The sequence below is a fragment of the Ursus maritimus genome, unplaced genomic scaffold (assembly GCF_017311325.1).
Source record: "Ursus maritimus isolate PB19 unplaced genomic scaffold, ASM1731132v1 scaffold_8, whole genome shotgun sequence".
Classification (NCBI taxonomy): domain Eukaryota; kingdom Metazoa; phylum Chordata; class Mammalia; order Carnivora; family Ursidae; genus Ursus; species Ursus maritimus.
In genome coordinates this window covers 1,689,416-1,712,966 of record NW_024426996.1, presented here as the reverse complement: position 1 = coordinate 1,712,966, position 23,551 = coordinate 1,689,416, and the positions used below count along the sequence as shown (strand labels likewise).

Sequence of the window (23,551 nt, the reverse complement as noted above, 5' to 3'; positions counted from 1 at the left end):
CTCAGAGAACACGATTCAGTTGTTTGGTGTGGGACCTAAGAATTTACATTTTAACAAGTTTCCAAGGGATGAGCTGATAATGCTAGTCTGGGGACACCACGTGGGGAACCATCGCTTACACTCAGGCACTTACTCAACCACAGTGGAAGTCTCCGTGTACCTGGTCCAATCTTTCCCAACGAATATTTTGTGTCCTCTGTGCCAAATGGTGTTCCCACCAATAAACAAGATCAGCCCCAAAGTAAAGTATGACTACAGAATACCTTCATCATCTCTGAATTACACAACACTCTTTTGAGCATCACCATCTTACAGATACTCAACACATGAAACAAAAATAGTTATGTATGTATCATAGCTTTAGTCCTTCAACTGTCAATAATAATTTGATAGTTAAAGAGTAAGATGAAAAAGGTATTTGAATACTCATTGGTATCTAGGATTTTTTGATTTGATGTTAAGAACAAAGTGTGGCTACAAGAGGGCAGTCTCCATCCTCAGGACTTACCTGTGACTGGTGCATCAATATCCAGCAAATTCTTTTCCTGTCGAAGAATGGAAGCCCCCTCTGTTATTATTCTCAATGCAACGCTCTCTTCCAGCCTGCCCTCCTTCATGAGATGTGCCTTTAAGATATCCACACGAGGTTTTCCATCGTTATCAAACACTTCTTTTGCTGTAAGCCGATGACTTGGAGGAAATGGGACAGCTGAGAAAGAAAAAGTCAAATTATTACATTAGCCAAACCCAATAAAAATTCAGTAATAACTGCCAAGTGTCTCTCTCTGTCACTAACCACCTATTGGAGTATTTTAAAAGTTCCCACATTAAAATAAAATCAAGGGCTGTCAAGAATTAAAGACTGCCTTCTTTCTTTGATTCTGGATGTAATGTGATTGCTGAAAGGAAATTTACATTTCTTATTTACCCAGTACCCATCTCTTTCATCTGGAAGATCCTGATTAAGTTAATAAAGAAAAAAGAGAGAGAGAGAGAGATGTTTCTGTTACACAATAATCAATTCGACAAAAGAAAATAGTTTGTGTGCATCCAACCATAACTAATTCGGGAGAAGATGTTTCTCCACTGGGAAAAGGTCTGCCAGACCAGATTTGCCCCTTCAACTAAAGTCACACCTCTGAGTAAACTGATTGACTCACTGTTTAAGGAGAGAGCAGAAATCTGAGAGCAAAAAGGCAAAAATGCACTGAATATTAAACAGGGAATGAGGATTTGTGTGCAGATGTAACAAGGGATCATCCTGAACAGTGAAGGAAAATATGGTGTCGGGGAGGAGACGCAGGAATTTAGGAGTATGATATAACAACAAACACAACGTATTGCTCAAACCCAAACCAACCATTCTCTCTTTCACCCACACCCCCATGCCTACCCCCATACCTTAACAGTATGAAGCTCTCTTGTAGGTACTGCCATTCTTTACATCTGTGAATACATTCGTTCATTCATTCAGCTGAAGGATATTCACTAAACTTCTACAATGTGCCAGGACATCCAAAGGTCCATGGTCAGACGTGGTATCATAAAGGTTAAATTTCTGATAAATGGCCAATAAGCCCCTTCAGTGAGAGTGAGTCATTGTTTGTCTGTTTTACATGAGGAGTCATGACTGGAAAACAACTCAGATCTATTAGAAATGTCTAGAAGGACCATAAACACAGTTTCATGAAACTTTCAGCTGCCATTGCATTAGGCCATATGCATAAGAACATCTCCATATGATGGCTCCTCTCTTAGGAAGAACACTTGATATTCAGGAATAAAGCTAGCTCCCTAACTTCCTAAAAGCGTCTCTCGAGGAGCAAGATTTATGGTAGAGCTACAGCAACAAATTTTGTGCAATCTAACAGCATAGATTGATTATCCAAGAGAAATTATAAGTACTTACAAGAAAAGGAAAATCAGGAAGTGAACCTATCCTAATGGATGCGACTTGATTCTCTTAATGATCCAAGCGTATCTATTTAACTATGCGGCCCAAACGAAGTGGCAGACATACACTCAGTGGATAAGCATGAAGCTTTTGTGGTCAGGTGAACCCGGGTGCAAAGCCTTGGCTTTGTACACTCACCAGTTTTATGACCTTGGGCAAGTGAAATAACTCCTTTGGCTTCAGTTACCTCACCTGTAGATTGGGGATTACATCTATCTGAGCATTGTTATAATAACGAAAGTAGGTAGTAACATCCGTAGCTAACATTTATAGAGTGTTTCTTTTATGCCAGGCATCATTTGGGTAATAAAGGCAGACACAACAGGAAAACTGTGAGATGAGTAAGACGTATGCACATGTGTTTACATATCAGTGTTCTTAGTCCTTGCAGCATTACTGTGGGGAGACACTTGAGGCTTAAAAATATTAAGCACTTCGCCCAAGACAATCTCCTAGCGATTTATATGTAGACCCAACGAGTACCAACTCCAGCAGTTCGATGCCAGGGAAACTGTGTCAACGACTACACCACTCTGCTTCTCAAAAAGGACTTGAGACCGTGCTTAGTAACCGTAAAGTCAGGGGGAAGTCACTTTTTAGAATCGCAATTCTAACAAATACTGAGAGACGTTTCTTATAAAGATCGCATTTATTTTCAAAAATTATTTGGGGCAGCTGAGAGTAGAACAGATTTAAAATACAAAACCACGATGTAAATGAAAACGCAAAATGCGTAATGCCAAAGCATAGTGTACGGCAAGAGCAAACGCAAGAATTAAACACAGAGGAGAATAACAGAGGAATTTAGGTCATTAGACTTCAGGCATTTGGGGGTAATTTTGTTGCTTTTGTTTCTTTGCCTTCCCTGCTTTTTCTTACCTAACGGATATGTTTGTGAAGAAAATGTGGCCACGTTTCAGCGGCCACATTTTTTTTTTTTTTTAACGTGGGTCTTTACGTATGGTTTGAAATTAGAAAATATCTTACCTGGTAACTCCTCAAAATCCCCCAGACATAGGATGCGGAATGGAAAGGAAGAAACTTCAAAAGGACACTTGGGGTAAGGCAAAGAGCCAACTTGTTTTTTTCTTTCAAGTGATTTCCTAAGACAAGACTTGTGTGACTGTGAAGGTTTAAGCGGCTGCAAAGCTGTCAGACAAGACTCATAGGAGCACAGAAGGGTAGGACGCTGGGTTACTGTCAGGCATATCAAGGCAGTGGGTCTCTGCCACCAGGCACTAGCTGGCCTTCCGAAACTTAAGAAGATCAAAGGGTTAAACCTGAGAGAGCTGAAGGATTGAAGAAGGTGAGAGGCAAAAGGAGAGCACCCTGAGAGGCATCACCTTCATGAAACAGACTTTGTCCAAGCCCCTCGGCTCTCTCCGACGCCAAGATCACGGCGGTGACAGATGCTCCCTCTTCGAGGCCCATCTTTTACCTTCCAGTAATTGCTAATCCGAGGTACCTGGCTGAGGTGAAGCCACCTGCTCTGACATAGAGGAGTTGGTTCCAAATAAAGAGGAGCAAAAAAGAGAGGAAAAAGGCCAACCAGAGGGCTCTGTTTCCAGCTGGATGGTAGGGACACTGATGAGATGGGGCCCTTCACCGGTTAAACAGATGGTAAGGCCCCCCAGGGAACCAAGATGCGCAGCGATGACGCCGTAGTTGGAACTCAGAGATGCTGTAAGCCAGAGAGAGTTTTCTGGGACAAAAAAGAAGAGTGGGCTAATATTTGTGTATCTGTGCACGCTTGGGCTTCGTAAAGAGAATTCCAGCCTCACAAAGGTCACATTTATTTGCTTTCTCTGTTCACCTAGCATCCTACCTGCAGTCATGTGCCAAATACCGAGCAAAAACGACTCAGGCCAAAGAATCCAATGTGCATAGAAAACATGTCTTTCATTACCTCGTAAAAATGGCTACACTTGATAGAATAAGATTGGATTTTCCCTCCCCTCCATTGCTTTGAGATTACAAGTTGCTTTCATGGCTACATGAGCGGGCCAGGACTGAAGGAGTTGAGTTTACACATGATAATAAAATTTAGAAATATCTGTTGATATTTGGCTGACTCTTCCCAAACCAATTTTCTTATAATTGCCTATTAAGTATGGTGTTATAATAGTCTTCTTAGAAGTATCCTAAGGTAGGGGCGCCTGGGTGGCACAGCGGTTAAGCGTCTGCCTTCGGCTCAGGGCGTAATCCCGGCGTTATGGGATCGAGCCCCACATCAGGCTCCTCCTCTGGGAGCCTGCTTCTTCCTCTCCCACTCCCCTGCTGTGTTCCCTCTCTCGCTGGCTGTCTCTATCCTGTCGAATAAATAAATAAATAAAATTAAAAAAAAAAAAAAAGAAGTATCCTAAGATAGACAGAAACCCTCTCCGCTTTCTCCACTTCACAATCGCCACTCGATGTCACTCTTTTTTCCTCAAATATAACAGCAAAGTAGTTAAAATTTGGGATATATACATCCTCAACTGACTCCCAACATAAAGCACACCAGCAGCTTTCAAGGCAAACAGTATACTGGACTGGGACCGAGTTCCCTTGTCACTGATGGTGGAAATCTGGCAGAGACTGATTTCCAATGAACAGAATATGATCTTGTATTTTTATTTCCTATTTGTTAATGCCATCAGAAAGTTCATCTACGCGATCCAGAGAAAGGTTACTAGTCTGGGAACCAAAATCACGTGTATCCAATATTGGCATCTATATCACGATTACTAAAGTTGTCAATTATTCATTCATCAGAGAGAAACACAATCCAAGTCAGAAAAGCCGGGACGCCAGAGTAATTCTAGCCCTAGGTTCTGGCTGACAATGGGGACCATACCTCTGAAAGAGTCAGGGGTCTCCTCCTGTGATTTGGGCTACATCAGGTTTAGATGACCACTATGTGCCCCAGTAGCCGGACATGATCTGCTCCCTGGGGTAGATCTAGGTAGCTGAGATTTCTCTTCCTCAAGTCTGAGCCACATTAGCCACTATTAAAGGGATTCCTACTATTCGATGGGAGATATCCAAGAGTCACCATCACGGTGATACCTTCACTGGAAGAAGAGAGCGTAACTGCTGCCTGACCCCTTCCTGAAGTCACATAAAAGCTGACAAGAAGGAATCACGGATAAAGAAAACATATAGCCTAGAGATGTTTTTCAAACCTTTGCCCACTTTGATTTTTTTTATTAAAAAAAAAAAAAAAGGCACTTCAAGTATCTCCAAAGAGGAAAAAAAAAAAAAGGAACACAGCTCACTTTCTCACTTCCAGCCTCTCTTCTTCCCTATGATGACTGTTGGGGCATGCTCACCAAATCCTGGGGATCCTTGGAAGAAAATTAGAACTCTCTCCATTTAGATTGACTCCTGACACCCTCACATCAAATAAGAGGAAACTGAAGTCCAGAGAGAGAATAAGTGAATTGTCAGAGTCACAGGATTAGTCATTGGCAAAACCGACACTAAATTTTCGGTCTCCTGGTTTGTATTCCAGCACTTTACCCTCTAAATCTGCTCTGTCCAATTGACTAGCAACATACGGCTGCTGAGCGCTTGAAAAGTGGCTGGTCCGAACTGAGACGGCTGCAAGCCGGCAATGTGCACTGGATTAAGAACACTTGATACAAAACAAAACAAAACAAAACAAAACAAAACAAAACAAAACAAAACAAAACAAAACAAAAACACAAGAAATGTAAAACATCCCATTAATATTTTTATGTTGATTACATGTTGAAATAAGATTTAGGATACACTGGCTAAATAAGATCTGTTAAAATTAATTTCACCTATCCCTCCTTATTTTTTAATATGGATACTAGAACACTTAAAATGGCATAAATGGTTTGTACTCGATTATTACTGGACCATGATGTATGCTTCTCAACAAGGAAATGAAAATAGGGAGAGTGGAAAGTATATTCTCTAATTTTTCTGTTTCAAATTTAGTTCCTACAATACTTCAAACTGTCTCAAAACTGGCCGCACATTGGAATCATTTTTTAAAATAAATGATGCTGAGGCGCGACCTCTAGAAATTCTGATTTAACTTGTCTAGGCATGGTTTTAGAGAAGTCCAGGGTAAACTGATGTGAGGTCCCGACTGAGATTTACAGATTTATACCATAAGTAAAGACATATGAAATACCAGGCAGTTTAATTCCCACCCCCCAAACATGTTCCACAATGTCAATCCAACCATAGCAGATGCGAAGTCTTTGCAAGTCCAGACATGTTTATTCCATCCTTCTCTGTCATCAGAAAGTGCACAGAAACAGCTCTTGTCCCATATTTCACACGGATACTGTCTGCGCCAGGGCTGTCTAAGACACTTATGTTGGCATATGTTAAGAGAACAGCTTAAGGATATCACATGTCAAACACAACTTGAAACACATTCTGGGTGACCTCCATAAGCTGGCACTCCATTTTTCCCTCACGGACATTAGTACACGTCGCAAACTACTATTCTAATCAAACCACATCAATCAATCAATCGATCAATCATCAAGCACCTCGTAAGCTTACCTACTATTCAACGTCAGGCAGTTAAACTGCAAAACTGAAGAACAAAATTTAAAGAAAATGAGAGATGATGTAATTAGTAAGGGGGGGAAAAGTGTCTTATCTACTTGAAGGCTATGTGTGGGTTCCTACAAACTTTTAGATACAAACACACCTTTCTTCCATCTGAAGTATATAATAAATATATCATTTTTTTAGGTGACTCCGGAAGAGGAGGTTCAGCCTTTAAGGTAAGTAATGAAAAACAGAGTATACTAACTTTAAGATACAATGTGCCAGCTAAAATACACAGAAGTAACTCATTTGTCAGTAAATAAAATTACTCTGAAATCTGATCTTGCTTCTGAATAAAGAGGGACGAGATATGTAAAAGGAAATACTGGTGACTTTTCACTAAATGTTGCTTGGGTTCTAATATTGAGCCATTAGGTTTGACTTACATCCTTCTGGGTTTAAAAAAATTCTGTCAGTACGGGGATACATGTTTATCCATGCACATCATGTCTATATGCAAAGATATACAAACCATTTTCTAGGAGAGACAGCTTAAAAATTAACCACAGCCAGCCTCTAAGAAACACTGTAGGAACTTATTTACTAGGGCCCTACTTATGCGACTCCTGTGGACATTCATCACTTGTTTGTTTGAAAGTCTCTGGCTTTCATTACAGACATTAATGTCTGTCAAATTAAAATATGCTTGCTCATCTCAAGTGTGGTTGAATATTAATCTTGTAAACAGAAACATCCGCTCCCACTTAAACTAAAAAAAAAAAAAAAAAAAAAAAAAAAAAACACTTCACAGTAAATCTATAAATAAAACCCCAATTTATTAATTTACTCGTGTTTTTTTCCTACACCTATGATGAACTCCTCCATCCTTAGAGCAAAGACCTCCTTACCCGCCTCCTCTGATACCACCACTCAGAATCTGAGCCTTAAAATGGACTCGGTTTTAGACACAGTATGCGTACTGATCATTTCACTAGCAAACTGGATACCTCATTTGGTTTTCCTGAATGTTGACGTGCAAATATAGCACAATGGTATTTTATGTAACTTCCCCGAACTGTTAATAAAAGGGCAGTATGATACTCGAAACGTTTATTAAAATAAGGGATCTTTTTTCCTCTGGTTTACAAAATTTTTATTATATTCAGTACTTTTGAACCTAAATCTGAAATGTGCTAAAGCAATTCTTTAATAAAGATCAGATGCTAATTAAAAGAATTATTGTTCTAACTACAAGGGATTTAATAATTGATCAGTGAAAATGAGTACCTTAACAGTATAATCAGAGCTTCCTTTATTATCTGAATTTCAAAATACTTTTCATTTAAATAGGCTTATTGATACATAGCTACTCCTTATCCTATCTATGTATGGCTATTCTTACTCTCTGGCTACCCTGTGTTCTTACATCTAAGGACTCAAGGACACAGGCATGGGAGACAGTCCACGATCCCGTCCACATGTAGGATTGGGTAGTTCTTTCACAAAACTTCTCTGAAGTTTTGATATTTTGTTTGGTTCATTTAATTACTAGAAAAGTTGCAATTGGCTTACATAATAAATTATGTAATAATGATTCAACATGAAAAATGATTTGACAAAAGTTATATTTTAAGAATTTCAAAACATTTCAGCATTACTGAAAAGCTTATATAAAATCTGATTTTTTGTTGTTAAAATAAAAAAGTTATATGCACAAATCCATTGCATGCCAATCACAAATTATTTATATGTATACACAATTAAAGCAAAATTATATTTACTGATCTTTAACATATATGATATTGAACGTTCAGATTAAACTAAGAATTTAAATAAATATTAAATATTTTAATTTAAATATTAAGTAAATTAAATACTTAAAAATTTAAAATATATAATTGAAGATGTGTCATTTTGTAAGAGTGTACTCTCTAATTTTTTTATTTTATTTATTTTTTTTTTTTAAGATTTTTTTTTTTTATTTACTTATTTGACAGAGAGAGACAGCCAGCAAGAGAGGGAACACAAGCAGGGAGAGTAGGAGAGGAAGAAGCAGGCTCCTAGCGGAGGAGCCCGATGTGGGGCTCGATCCCAGAACGCCGGGATCACGCCCTGAGCCGAAGGCAGACGCTTAAGGACTGTGCCACCCAGGCGCCCCTCTCTAAATTTTTTAATTAAAAAGATATAATAACCAGTCATACTCAGTTACACTAGCAGGTACCCTAACTATATGTATTCAATCTCAGTACTAGATGAAGTGACTACAGCAATATTTTTAGCAAATGGTATTTACAGTAATCTCTAGAATAGCAACCCTACAGTAATGAATAAAATTCTACTCACTGAGATAAATTTAAGCAGAGGGCTTTTTATTTATTTTGTTTGTTTGTTTCTGCCTTGAACATTTTTTCTCGAGAGAAATATGTCACAGGAGGAGATTAAAATCAAGAAACAAACAAGATACTTTAAGACAATTTGAATTTATTTCCCATGTGAGCAGGTCCCTTTGAACACGATAATTTTCCCTGAGAAATGGAAAGTATCTGGGGATTTTAAAACTTTTTTTAACCCAAGACATACTTTACCATTCAGAAATCCTCAAGTCACTGGCCTAAGACATGAACTATAGGAAGGACCTTACTTATACTGGAGCTGAACTATTTGATTAGAAATTCTTTAATAAATGTAAACTTCAGAAATCTGTCTTAAAAATAGCAAACCTTCTTAGTCTTCAATTAAACTTGGAAGTTGATATGAAAAATCAATCTATGCCCACACACAATTCTTTTCTTTCAAATTCATCATTCAGCTCTAGATGCCCACACAGTTTCTAGGCCCACATGCCCACCCACGGTCCCGATCCCTGTGGTTAAAACACCTACAGGCATCAGAATAATTTTTTAAGTGAATAGGCTTTCTCTTCTTTGAAAGGTCTTGATGAAATGGCAAATTCATGTCCCAAATATCGAATAATGTAAATCTAAGTGGGTATTTAAGTATATTACCATGTTACCACTTTCTGCATATAAAGGGTGATTGGTTTAAAAATGATAAATCTGGCATACAGCCTTATATCTATGTGCCACAGTGAAGCAAAGATCAATATTTTGCCTCAGAGTCACCCTCTAGAGAGCCAGGGGCAGGAGCTAAAATCCCAGGTTTGCATTTAATCCCCCCTGACCTGGCTCTGTGCTCCCTACTCCCTGCGGGCTCAAGAGTGAAATATCAGGTCCTCTGGGCCTCCCCATGCTTCAGTAATGCTTATGCCAAATTATACTGTTTGCTTCAGTCTGATGACTAGACTTGCTCTCCACTTTCTCTGGTCCACCATTTCTAAGAAACACCCACTCCTATGAATAATACAGAAGCATACAGGAGGTTCCAGTTCTTAGCACCTCAAATTGCGCTCTCCAAATCATAATCTTCACAACAATTTAAAAATCGGAATGTTTTGGGGGGTCTGGGTGGCTCAGTCAGTTAAGCATCTGCCTTTGGCTCAGGTCATGATCCCAGGGTCCTGGAATCGAGTCCCTGCATCGGGCTCCCTGCTCAGCGGGGAGTGTGCTTCTCCCTCTCCCTCTGCTGCTCCCCTTGCTTGTGCTCTCTGGCTTGCGTGCTCTCTCTCAAATGAATGAATAAAATCTTTTAAAAATTAAAAAATAAATAAAAAATAAAAACTGGAATGTTTTAGTGACTACAATTATATCCTCTGAAACTCATTTTCATTTGTTTCATTTATCTTTAAAATGTACTTGTCAATTTTGATTTTAAATCAAACATGCATTTCTTAATCTATCAAATGGAAAATGGCTAATTCCATAATAAAGCTCCAACAGACTGCCTTCCCTTAATAAAGAGCCACACTCAAGGGAGATTTTCCACTCATATATTTTGTACATAAAAGAAATTCTCAAATAATTAAGGAAACAGGTTAATTATAATGTCAATTTCAAATTTACATGTAACACCGAATCTCTTTAAGTAAGTCAGTCAGTCATCGCTACTCAAAAAACATCAGACTAGAAAGATTAACAATCAAGTTGCATGGGAAGTCTAGGTTGTTATGATTTCAAATCCACTTGTCTATGACTTAAGTGAAGCTGTTTTGAACGAAGGGTGAATTTGTTTACACTGAGAAAAGTGTGTTAGAATGTTGTCACCAACATCTGTTGTCAATAAACACTCTGTAGCTCACCTGTTGATGGCTGCCTCTGGGGGCTTATCAATAAGAGGACAGATAGGGAAGAGCCGCCATGATGTAAGGGACGTTAAAATGTCAAATACCAAGAACTCGTGAGGACCTACCAAGAGTATTCGGTTTGGGCAAGGGTACCCTTTGCTGATCTAAATAGCTCCCCAAAGACCTTGGGCAGTGCTCGCTTCACCAGCGCATATACAAAGGCCTCGGGCATTAGCTCCCGCCGTGGCAAGGCCACTCTGGAGGAGTGGTGAGAACCGTGCAGCGGCCCCGTGAAGGAGATCATCCTGCCCGCCAACACCAGCGCCTTCATTCCCTTAGCAACATGCGCTAGCGACAAGGGACTTCTGCTTTCCCCTGGCAGCTGGACGTCAGCTCTCGGTTAGTGAAGCCAACTCTTCTGAGAACCAACTCCTGGACAGTTATATGTTGACTAAATTTGGATTTTATTTTCTTCATCTCCCCTTAACCTGGAACAATAGTGTAATTAATCCATCATTGGTTTGGAGTATGTTACTTCTTTATTGGCTTATTAAAAGACATTATCCCACATGCTATTGGCTTGTGAAATATTACCATTATAAATTATAATTCCTGCAGAGAGCCTGTGTTAAATAAATTACTGGCAAAGACAGTCTCACTCTGAGCATAATCTGCCTCAGCAAGACAAGTGCCTTGGCACTGATAGATATTCAATCAATGCATTTCTGAATGAATGAAAAAAAATGAATGGATTTTTTTCCTCCTTGCTTACTTGGAATTTGGGGAAAATTTGTGGTAACAGAAGTACTTTAAGAAGAGAGAATAGAAAAAAAATGGCCTTGTTCAGATCTAAGAGTATGTAATTATGAAAAGGATTGTCAATAACCAAAATAACTCAGAAACTGAAACCTTCATTTAGTAAATGTCTCTTTTGAAGTACTCATTACAGGAAAGAGATCATGGATGCCAGATGGTGGGGTGTAACTAGAGGCCACACCCCAAGTGAAACTGACAGGGTCAGAAGTGAGCGATAGATAGAAAACCAAAAAGGGGAGGGGAAAAAATCACTACAAAAAGTCTGAAGTGTTTTTAGTCCCGTATGCGGATACAAGATCATAGATAAAATTTGTAATTATTTGGGATGTAAAATTGACCCAATAACAATAAAAATAGTACCACCTGGGTACAACAGGGCTTCTGTGTTTTTAAACTTATAGTGCACTATTCCATGAAATTCCAGAAAGCAGTTCAAATATTTCCTTTAAAAAGAACATTTTTCTAGCTTAAAAAATGCTAGTAGTATATATTTATTAAAGTATGCATCAGTAAAATAAAAACCTTTTGTTTTTAATTTTCAGATTTGTGATATCTGAGATTTATTACTAATACTTTCTCAGCATCTCTAAGTGTCAGAATTAGTTCAGGAGGAGACAGTCTTCCTCTCCCCTCTTTCAACTACTTGCTTGATGACCTACCAGTCAGACTGAACCCAAATCTTACTACTAGACACAAATGGAAAATATATTGTGAAATGCAGCTGTCAAGAACAGGTAAAACCTAGCTTATCTAACTCATTCTAAGCACATGTAGAATGACAAACAGAACAACATAACTCCCACGACATACGACTTTGGGTTATGGTTTCCCAAGAAATCCAAAAAGCTTCACTTCCGCAAATCTTTCACTATCCAAGTAGGCATGACAGCGAGCCATTTGGGCAGCACTGGGAGTGCTTTTCTTAAAGTTGCATGTGCAAAATTCACAACTGACAGACAAGAAACATAATATTTTTTATTACCACATCATTTAAAATCATTCCTTGGCTTAAATTTCCATCCCCAAAATAATTATGATTAAAAGTAGAACTACCAGCAGATTAATACAAATGTAAGATACAGGACATGTCCAGTGAAAAGTAATCACACACACACACGTGCACACATACACACCACAAATCAAATAGTGTAATAGTGTGTGTTACTCCAACAATAGAGTTGTGTGTATTTTTTATAAGGCCCTTGATAATGTCCCACTTCTGAAATTTAGTTCCCATCATCCTCACCAACTATAGCGCAATCACACCCCCACAGATAATTGAAAATTGATCACTCCCCACAAAATCTGATGTCTGTCATTTCATTGGAAAAGAATGGAGCCATTCTCACTCTATAAATACAAAAGAATGATGGCCTGGCAAAATTGAGGATGTGTTCAGTTCCATATTTCACAATAGCCCTAGATATATCAGGGTATATCTATGAAATTCATGATGGTATACAGTTGATCCTTGAACAAAATGAAGATTAGGGGCACTAACACCCCATGCATTTGAAAATCTGCACATAACTTTTGACTCTCCAAAATCTGCATGTAAGTATTACTGCTATGCTAATAGCCCACCACTGACTGGAAGGCTTACCAATAACATAAACAATCAATTAACACATACTTTGTATATTATATGTATCACATATCATATTCTTAAAATAGAGTAAGCTAGGGAACAGAAAATTTTATTAAGAAAATCAGAAGGAGGCGGGATGCCTACGTGGCTCAGTCGTTTAAACATTCGACACTTGATTTCAGCCCAGGTCATGATCTCAAGGTTGTGAGATCAGACTCCACATTGGGCATGGAGCCTGCTTAGGATTCTCTCTCTCCCCTTCCCACTGGCCCTCCCCCGTAATAAAAAAAAAAAAAAAAGCCAAATCCTAAATAGCATGTGAATTTTACTAGAACAATTTCCCATAGGTATTAGCATTGCTTACTCCCCACCTAGCCAAGGGGGACCCAATTATTACTCACACCAAATGATAAACAAAACAAATGATAATCAGTCACCCAATCTTTTCTGAACTCCCTTCCCTCCAGACGCTAATTACCCAAAGGGTTTCCATGCTTCAGGGACAATAAAGTGTGTCCTAGAAGCCAGGACAGAATCTTGGATCGGATTCTCTATAAGAGGCCATAGCAGTTGCCATTGGAAATAGGATTATCTCCCTTTTCTTTAATGCAAATAATTTCCCCATCCCAGAAACAACTATTCAAATAACAAACTGCTGGTGAACAGACGCAGAACAATGTGGATCCTGGTAGAGATTATCTGTTCTCCTCAAGGTCTACCACCATTTGGTACCCAAGCAACAAAGAAAACAGCTACAGGAAAATTCACTTCAATCATTTATTTATATATATTCATACAGTGGGGATACAAAGTTTATTACGTTATCAAGAACTCACCTAAGTTATATTTTGTAGAAGTTAATAACCAAAGAACAAGTATCTAAAGAAAATATTTTAAAAATATGACTACTGAAAGAAAATACAGAACACAAAACAAACAAAGTAAAGAACAACTGCAGACTTTCATGAAAGTGCACGATCACTACAGGGGAGAAAAACCAAGCTATGTAAAGCATCAAAGAAATTAAAAGTTTTGCGAAATGGTGGAAATTCTGTGGCAATGCTGTGTGTTGCACACATTTCTGGGGAGAAAGTCCACAGTTCAACAGACTCTCAAAAGGGTCCTTGAGTCAAAGGGGCTAAGGCTCTCCATCACAGCTTCCTCACCATTCCTATGAGACCCGTTCTAGTCTAGTTGCTCAATGACACTTTCATCTAGATGATTCAAATAAAGGTCGGATGACTGCTCCAAGTCCCCAGTCATCTCCCCTTTACCTACCTAATCCCCAAGCCCTGTGGTCTGCTCATACCCAGTTACTCGATGGCTCAAGTACTCCATATAATCCCATACCTTTCCTCAAGCCTTTCAGAAATAGTAAGGCAAAAGGGGCTAAAAGCACAAACTCAGAAGCCAGACTGCCTGGGTTTACACCCCAACTTTGCCAAATTGTATGATCGTGGGCAAGTTAAAGTTTTCAGATCTGTAAATTGAGGATTAAACCAACTAACATTTGTAAAATCCTGGGAACATTATTAGCATAGCAAATGCTTCATTAAGTATTCATTATGATTAACAAATGCCTTGCTGAGCTCCTTAAGGATGCAACCACCTGATTCCTGATCACCCCTATTCAAATGTCACAACATCTGAATCCCCAAACTTTGAGTATCAATCACTTAATAAAATGTTCTTGGATCACCAAAATACAAAGTTTTCTTTACTCTGTGTTTGCTTTGTGTTTATCTCTTTGCCCCTAAAACACAGAGTACACGCCACCTGTATTAATTTTCATACTTTGGTACTCATAAGACACCCACAAATTATTAGAGAGGTTTTATGCTAAGTTCAGCAAATGTGTACAAATCTGAAATTATGTTCTTACATATCATTTAATTTCACTCTTCAATTTTCTAGTTGAAGAGACTAAGGCTCAAAGAGAGTAAGAATAGCAGTGATAATAAAATTTTAAAATAACAATAATCACTTCTATAGCACTTACGATATCTCAGACACTGTTCTAAACACTGTATATGTGTTAACTCATTGAATCTTCACAGCAATCTCATGATGAAGATACTATTATTCTATTTTTCATATGCGCAAACACAGGCACAAAGAAATTCAATAAATTTACCAATTTACTTATTTACACTGCAGCAAAGGAAGCCAGGGCTTAAAATGGGCCCTCTGGCTCTAGAGTTGTGTTTTTGATCCTTGTGACTTTGCCTCTGTAAATAAGAGGGGAGTCATCCAGTGATCCAGAGGTAATTAATGGCAAAGCCTGAAATACACACGCAGTCCTCTGGATTCCTTTTTGAGTTCACCATTCCCTACCTAGAGTGATGGCCATAGCAAGCATTCAAAAAACATTTGGCCAATGATTTATGGACACACGATTCACATCTCACCACCTAATTCTCTAAATGCAGTAATATTTATCCCGAATGCACAGTCTGTTCCTTGGACATCGTATTTGGCTTACCTGTCTTCTTTAATTGCTCCCAGTCTTGAAAGAGACCAGAATATTACAAGGAATAATTGATTCAATGCCCCACTTGTAAAAAGTACAAGGTCTTTGTTATAATTTGGTTTCTGATGGACAGATCCAAAGGTAAGAGGAGCCTCCAAAGTATTTCCATACAAGAGCACTGAGCTCAGGTTCTATCCAAAGCCTAGAAGTTTCCCATTAATGACTGCTGGCCGCCTCTCAGGTACTCTGTGACTTTGTTTAAAGTGTGCCTCCCCAACATCTGTTCTTTAAAAAGCCTGGTTAGTCTACTTGCCATTGACAATTACCAGCAATATGGAGCAGAATCTGAGCTCTCAATGCTACAAAGCAGAGTGGTTCTGAGTTATGAAGTCCCTAATCACCTATCTTCACATTCTGGCTTTAAAGGCTATGTGTCCCTAAGAGATTTTGAACTCAAATTTACTAAGTATAAAAATATATTATTTATTACTATTGTGCTTCAGAGAATTCCCATGGGATTATCTTTGTCCCATAGATCAGCATTTCATTATGTCACCTGAAAACTCTCATTTACACTTGGCATATTTATGCCTCAAAAAAACCCAAGTATTATTATATAAATGTTGGTATCATGTATGTGGCCTAACAGGAAAGAATGACATTAAATATGGTCCCAGGATTGTTGTCTAAGCAAGAACTGTATTCATTGTCATGGGCAAATATGAAATTCTTACTATCAGTAAATTTCTGGGGGAGGAAAAAAAGCTTCAGAACATCTATGCAAAATATGGTTAAGTGGGCTTATAAATGGCAACTTTTCTTAGAGTTCTGCATATGTTATTTTATCTTATATTTTATTCCTGTAAAACTCAGTCTTCCTGACACACTATGTTTTGTGAAAGCCTACTGTGCACGGTTAACCAGTTCGACTACTCTGATAAAGTCAGTCAGTCGGTTCACACAAACATGAATGTTCAACAGAGAGGATTATCAGTAAATTTGGCCAGAATTTTTCATCAAAATCATAAACATCTTAGTTTGTTTAAGCTTGTTTAAGTTGTCTGTCAATTTAAAAAAAATAGTGGAAAACCTGCTTATTTCTGATTTCTCCTTATTCATATGTGCATCATACTGAACGATGTAGTATCATGCAATAAAAGTTAACATTTTTTAGTTTTATATAATACACATAGTGTTTACTTAATGATACATGGACACAGCTCTACAATGGTGAGCTAAATCCAATATGATGTGAAGATACTAAACGCTATTAGGTATCTTCAAATCGATAATGAATAAATTCCTCATATTTTATCTCATTTCAAAACCACTCTAGCTTTCTTCCTCTGACTGCTCTGTTAGGCAGAAATATTATTTGGAACAAAGAACTATTTTATGAATATAACATCTTCAACTTTAAAAAATACTAAATATCAAAACAATTATCTGTACATCCTTGACATATTTGAACATTTTCAGATATATGATTGCATTCAGTCTTCATGATAACCTTTTGCGATAGGTATCATCATGGTCATCATTTCATAGCTCAAGAGAATAAGAAAGCTGTGTTTACGTCTCATGGTAGAGATAACACAGGTAGTGTGTGGGACCAGGACGTATGTTAGAGTCTTGACTCTAAGTCCCATGCCCTCTCCACGAAAGCTCTCAACATTAACCTGCAAATGCCTGCAAATTGTAGGCTGTCAAAGGCAGTTGCTCTTACTCTTTAAAAAGCTAATTAAGGAAGAAGGAAACCAAAGAATTCAAACCAAAGGAAAGAAAACCTTTGATTTTCGGGGTTGACAGGACTGCCACAGCTGCAGGCACCTCCCCCATCTTCCTCCACTTTGAAACCCGTGTTCCCCATTCTACATCTGTGATCCAGGGCCAAGTGAATCCTTTGACATGGTAGTCAGCGATAACAAAGACTCTTAATCGTTGAAGTATTTACTCAAATTAATTACAATGAATTTTTGCTCTCAAATAAAATATGTCCCTTCTTATTTTAGGGGCTTATAGGAAAGAAGTTTGGGTGATGCAATTGTGCTTGCCTCAGGGCGCTGGACCCCCACCTATTGGGTTCACATCCTTTTTCAGCTACCTGTTGGTCTAAGTTTTCAGGGGATTTATTCAGTCTCTCTGTGCCTGAGTTTCCTCGTTTGTGAAATGCAGATAATAATATCACGTATCATACAAGGCGATTGTGAGGATTCAATAATACACACCACATAAAAGCTCAAAGAATGCCTGACATGGACTAAAGTGCTCAATAAACACTTACTATGATTATTATGAAACTCGTTAAAATGAGAGCAAAAGCAGAGAAATGCAGTAGCTCCCTGAGGTGTGCTTTCTCAAGAAAGAGAGCAGAAGTCATTACAGGCCTTCATTCAGAGATGATCCCCATACCATCAGGTACACTTAGGCTTTCAGGATTGATAAATGCCCTATGGAGGAAGTTCTATTTCTACCTATTAGATAAACAAAACTTAAAACTCAAGAATGGGTTTCCTCACACAGCAGAATAATCTGTAACAGCACCCTTTATCAGGCCAATGTGCTCTGGGGAATGACTGATGTAACCAGCCAGCAAAATCACCTAGGAGAGCTCAGTGAAATAGCCGGTGATCAAATGCAAAGGGCCAAACTGCTTTGGGAGTCTCATTCTGATAAGCTCTGAACTGCATAGAAATAAAACCATTTGGGGGGCTCTTGGGTTGCTCAGTCAATTAAGGGTACAACTCTTCTGATTTTGGCTCAGGTCATGAGCTCAGGGTCCTGAAATCAAATCCCACGTCGGGCTCCATGCTGGGCGTGGAGCCTGCTTAACATTCTCTCTCCCTCACCTTCTGCCCCTCCTCCACCCACCAAAAAAAAGGGAAAGAAAAAAAAAATCCGAACCACTGGCACACTGATTAGGCACGTGCCTATGATTAGCCATAGCAATTTTCCTTCTGGTCACTTCCTTTATTTTCATTTAAATTAATATAATTCCCTAGCTAAAATGCAAGAGAAAAATGTTAGAGAACACAGTCTATTCACTCTAATAGCAATAATCAAGTGTTTTCATTCTTGGGGTGTAACTGTATAACTGTGTACCTCTATGTCAAGAAAATTTTCATGTCCTTTCATTAGATTTTGTCCTGTATATATTCATTGAATTGAATTTGCATTGAAGGAATGTCATTTTACCAATTGTAATATTTACATTCGTAATAATTTACAATGACAATATTTCTAATTAATAATGTAAATAATAATGCAAAATATAATATTACATTTACCAAATGAAATATGTGCCTTTACACCAAGAGAAGATTATCTTGAAAATTTTAAAAATTAATGCAGATTTCTATAAAACTAAAGCAAAAAATTATTCCTCTGACCAAGAGATATTAAGCAAAATATAAAGGCCTATACGTAGATTTCTCTTCCTAAGGAATACTTATATATAAATAAAGAGGGTTATTACCAAAACACTGAATGCTTTAATTAATGCACATTGTACTGATTTCTCTCAAATTCCTCATTTCTAATATGAGGAAAGGAATCAAAAGTTTTCTCAATTTTCTTTTGTACCTAATTAACTATTAACCATCCAGTTACCTATTAAGCAAAATATAATTTCTTCCTAATTTGTTACAGTGCAAGCATTTCCTTCCCTGTGGTAAAGAAAGGTAAACAACAGTGAAAGGGAAAGAAAGCTCACTTATGTGTTTCAGAAACAAGGACTTGTTCACCATTCTAATCCAAATGTCCCTTTTAACTAAATAAAACTAACCTTCAGCTGTTTTCATTTAAGCATTTTTAAAATCCCTAATTTAATAAAGCTAATTGAATTTGTTCGAGAACAAACCTTGTATTGCTGATACACTGAATTTATTCTAAAACACCGCTAATCCATTTAAAATGTGCAATATACTTAACTATATAGTATTAAAAATGCTTGCCATTTAGCAAAGATTTAGACATGTAACATGATTGGTTTAAGATTAAAGTTGTATTACCAAAGCTCAATAAAAATAGCACTTAAGTATCAGAGAAACATAAGACATACTCAGTATATGACAGACTACATTATCACCAAATTCAGAGAATCTTTTATTAAATGAGTATCAGGCTCAATTAAAAGATAAAAGTCCCTAAGTCTTGAACGTCTGTGCCAACAATGAATATATAATAGAAGAATCTAAGAATGAAGATGCTTTTTGAGGTGTTTCTGGCTGACCTACATATGAATGCAAAGCAAGGATATTTCACTATCAATAAATTACACGGGCTCCTGGGTGGCTCAATCGGTTAAGCCTCTGACTTTTGGGTCATGAAATCAAGCTCCAGGGCCAGTGCTGAGCCTGCTTAAGATTCTCTCTCCCTCTCCCTCTGCCTGTTACCCTCCCACCGCCCCTGCTCTAAATAATAAATAAATAAATAAATAAATAAATAAATAAATAAATAACATGGCATTATACATGACTTCTCATTTGGAAACATTATTTAGCCACTGTACCATGAGGGAAAATAGTAATATGGCCCCCAAATGAACTTCGATTATATGAAGTATTTTTCTTTCAGTTGCAGAATGAATGGCACTGTCTCAAATTAAGGAATTAGTAGTGATAACAAATAAGCACAATTATACTTTTTTGAAACCTGAATTCACTTTACTGTTGCTAGTGATTGTGCTATGAATTCTATTTCCCCAGCTGATCGTCAGATTGGGGCTTGGCATTCCGAAAAGTGAGTTCTTTAAAACTACTTTCTAGAGCTGTTCACTTGCTACAAAAATGTTCTGTTGATTTTAACAGCCTACTTAGGGTTAAATAAAATCAACACATATATCCGTAGTAAATTATATCAGAAACCACTTTGAAAGAGAAACTACTGAAAAATCCCTCTCCTAGACTGTTATTTAAATATCAATAATATGACTTCAATGACCAGAGAAAACAGAAATGTTCCAAAAAATATATATAAGCAAAGATCTTAGAAACACTTTTAAAAATTTGTTGCAGAAATGAGCTATGCTTGTAGATAAACTGAGGCTAGACATTTTATATGGATTTCATTTATGCCTACAGCACTTTACCCTGATGTCAAAAGGTTTGAATACTTGGATTTGAAACCTGGCTTTACCATAACCATAAAAAATAAGTGTTTATTGCCCCCATTTCACAGATTAAGAAAAAGAGGTTAAATAAGCTGTCCAAGTTCACTCTAAGATTAAGTGGCAGAGTTTGGATGCACAACCAGGTAAATCTGTTTTCAATTCTTCACACTATATCATGCCAAACTACCTAATTCATTAAATCAAATTGGTATGCCAAATACCTTTCAGAAACCCAGTCAATTTTAACTATCAGATCTAATTTTGTCTATACTCTGGGTGAGTGAAACAGTATGGTATTACATTTACTGGTCCTCAAGTTAGCATAGATTCAGGCAGGATTCTGCCACTAACTGACTACATAACTTCACTTTTCAATTGCTGTTTCCTTGTTTGTAAAGCAAGGAAATATTACCAGTAGGATCCAGATCCCTTTCCATTTTGAAAATACAAGCCACAGAGTGGTTTCTGATATATAACCGTTGATATAGAACCATTTTACCTAACAAATACCAAGGGCATTCCCCAGAGCTCAGTTTTGGAAGAAACACTATCAAAATCAGAAAGCAGGGTAGGACAGGTCTGTGCATTCCGTTGTTCAGTGCAGGTACTGCACAAAAGTGTCTGGAAAAGCCAGGAACTAAAGGCCCAAATGCTGCCCCCCCCCCCCCATGAGTCACCCTTACCTCTTCTACTTCCTACAAGAGTGGATGCAGACCAGCCAGAGTCCCTGAGTGACGCTAAAGGGATCTATATTTTAATAAAGGATTTGTCTCATCAAGGGGGACAAGAAAATAACTTCAATCGTTCTATTTACTCCTCTCCACTTTCTGGAGCTTGAAGATGAACCCCTTATTTGGCAGAAAAGCCCATCAAGGAGGAGACTCTTAATGAACATTGGTGAAATGAAAAGGAGGGAATAGGTGGGAGAAAAAAAAAAGTGTTAAGGGGAAAGAAAAAAGAGGAGGAGGAGGAAGACAGAGCCATCAACTACTCTGAGAAAAATTCCTTAAAAACGGCATTATTTTATTGAATGACCCCCCCACCTTTTTTCTAAGTTAAAAACTACAGCCTACTCTCCCACCTTCACTGGTGAATATTTTCCTCTCACTTTTAAAAACAATTTTTGCTACACCCAAGTTTCCCCATGGCTCCTCACTGTATAAGGTCAACTTTTGCTTTTACAAACACTAGCAAGGCTGAATAATAATTACCCAGGGTTTAGATTTCTTTCTAGAAACAATTCATTTAGAGAAAACAAAGGAAAAATCATGTATAACAATGGAAAATACAGTTCATCCAACATCCAGATAAGATAGGAATACAAATAATAAGAATATTTCGGTCACGGGGATAAACTCTAAAACAAACTGTTCTCTGGGAAAAAGAAACAGAACAAATGGAGTAAATGGACATGAAGGGGAAAGGGACAGGTTTGGAGGGCCGGAATGAACAGAACTGTAGTTTTCTTTTTTTTTAAGTCCCAAACCAGACATAAGCAATCACCAGCCAATGAAAAATGTTCTCCATCACTGTTTATCCTCCATAGTTTTGACTGGATATCCATATGCTCCTTTGTATCAAAAATAGTCCTTTCGAGAACATCTGCTAAAGACACGAGTTTATTCATTCATTTAAAAAGCTTTGGTGAAGTGCCTTTTGTTAAGTGTTATGTGTCAGACAAAGGGCTAGGTGTTGTGGAATCGATGTTAAAATTCTACTTCTCTGCAGGGCATAAGAGTGGGGAAGGGTGGGAGAGTGAGACTGGGGTTCTCGGATTCACTGCCAAAGTCTGGTATGTTACAACTGTATCCTCTTGAGCTCAGATTTTCCTACATATTTTATCACTACAACTAGAAAGTAAAATACTTAAATTAGAAATTTTAATATTATAACATGAATGATAATGTAAGTTATGCACTATAATATATAATATTAAATTGGCAAATCTACTAAAAATGTGAGTTCATGTAATAAGGAGGAGAAAATAAATTAGGAAAAGTGCCACAGTAAAAAAAAAAAAACATTTCAAAGACACCTGAGTTAGTGGCAAATATCCTTGTACACAGCAGTGACAAGCCAGCTCTTAATAGAAAAGCACAGAAATACCTAAAATCCCAGTAAGATATTTAAAGAAAATCTAAAGTAAAGTTGGTAGTGAAATATACACAGAATATTATTGATATTATTTCCATTAGAAAAACAATATTATTGCCTCAATGATGGTCATTAGATACATGTGACATTTTGAACTCACACTTCCTTAATGACATCATCAATATTTTATATGCAGATTCTTCTACTTATAAAAGAGACTACCCAACAATAAACAAAATATGCATGAAATTTTAATAAATTCCTTACTTCCCCTAAAAAGCATTCTACAGTTTTATGAACACTGCAGATAAATTGAAATACAGTTAAAAGCAAAGCTCTAGTGTATCATTTTCAAGAGACAGCTTCTAAATCAAATCCTAAGAGTAACAATACTAGCATGGAGGCAAAGACAGAAGAGAATTAATCTCTTCTTAAAAATAATTAATTGTGATAATAAAATCTCATCATTAAGCTAAACATATATTCTCTCTTTCTTCTAGCTTTCGGTAGACAAGCCTATCAGGAAATGCCACTTACAAGTTACTTCAAAAGAGAACTTAATCATGCTTTCTCTTTAAATGAAAGCAATCTTAAAAGTAGTCAACACCTAGAATGAAATGAATATTCAACACACATGGCAGTCTTCAGAGCTGTCATCTTGGGAAAGGCCAGTTAGCAAACTGTATTCCACATAACAATGCGGGCTGATTTCTCCATGTATTGTGTAAGTTGCAAAATGAAATGAGAGAACCATATTTCCAACTCAAGATCAGATTTCCAAATTTCCTTCATTAACAAGATATACAAATGCATAACTTTAT

The 23,551-nt window shown here is 37.5% G+C and overlaps 1 protein-coding gene across 2 annotated transcripts in view; it reads right to left on the bottom strand.

Annotated features, from left to right (window-relative positions):
• PPP3CA (protein phosphatase 3 catalytic subunit alpha) overlaps positions 1-23,551 on the bottom strand; it is a 304,539-nt gene that overhangs the window by 159,450 nt on the left and 121,538 nt on the right. For both annotated transcript variants that reach the window (XM_040625167.1, XM_040625168.1), the window contains exon 2: positions 509-709. In XM_040625167.1, the coding sequence (XP_040481101.1) occupies positions 509-709 (201 nt within the window). The remainder of the gene's footprint in view (positions 1-508; positions 710-23,551) is intronic.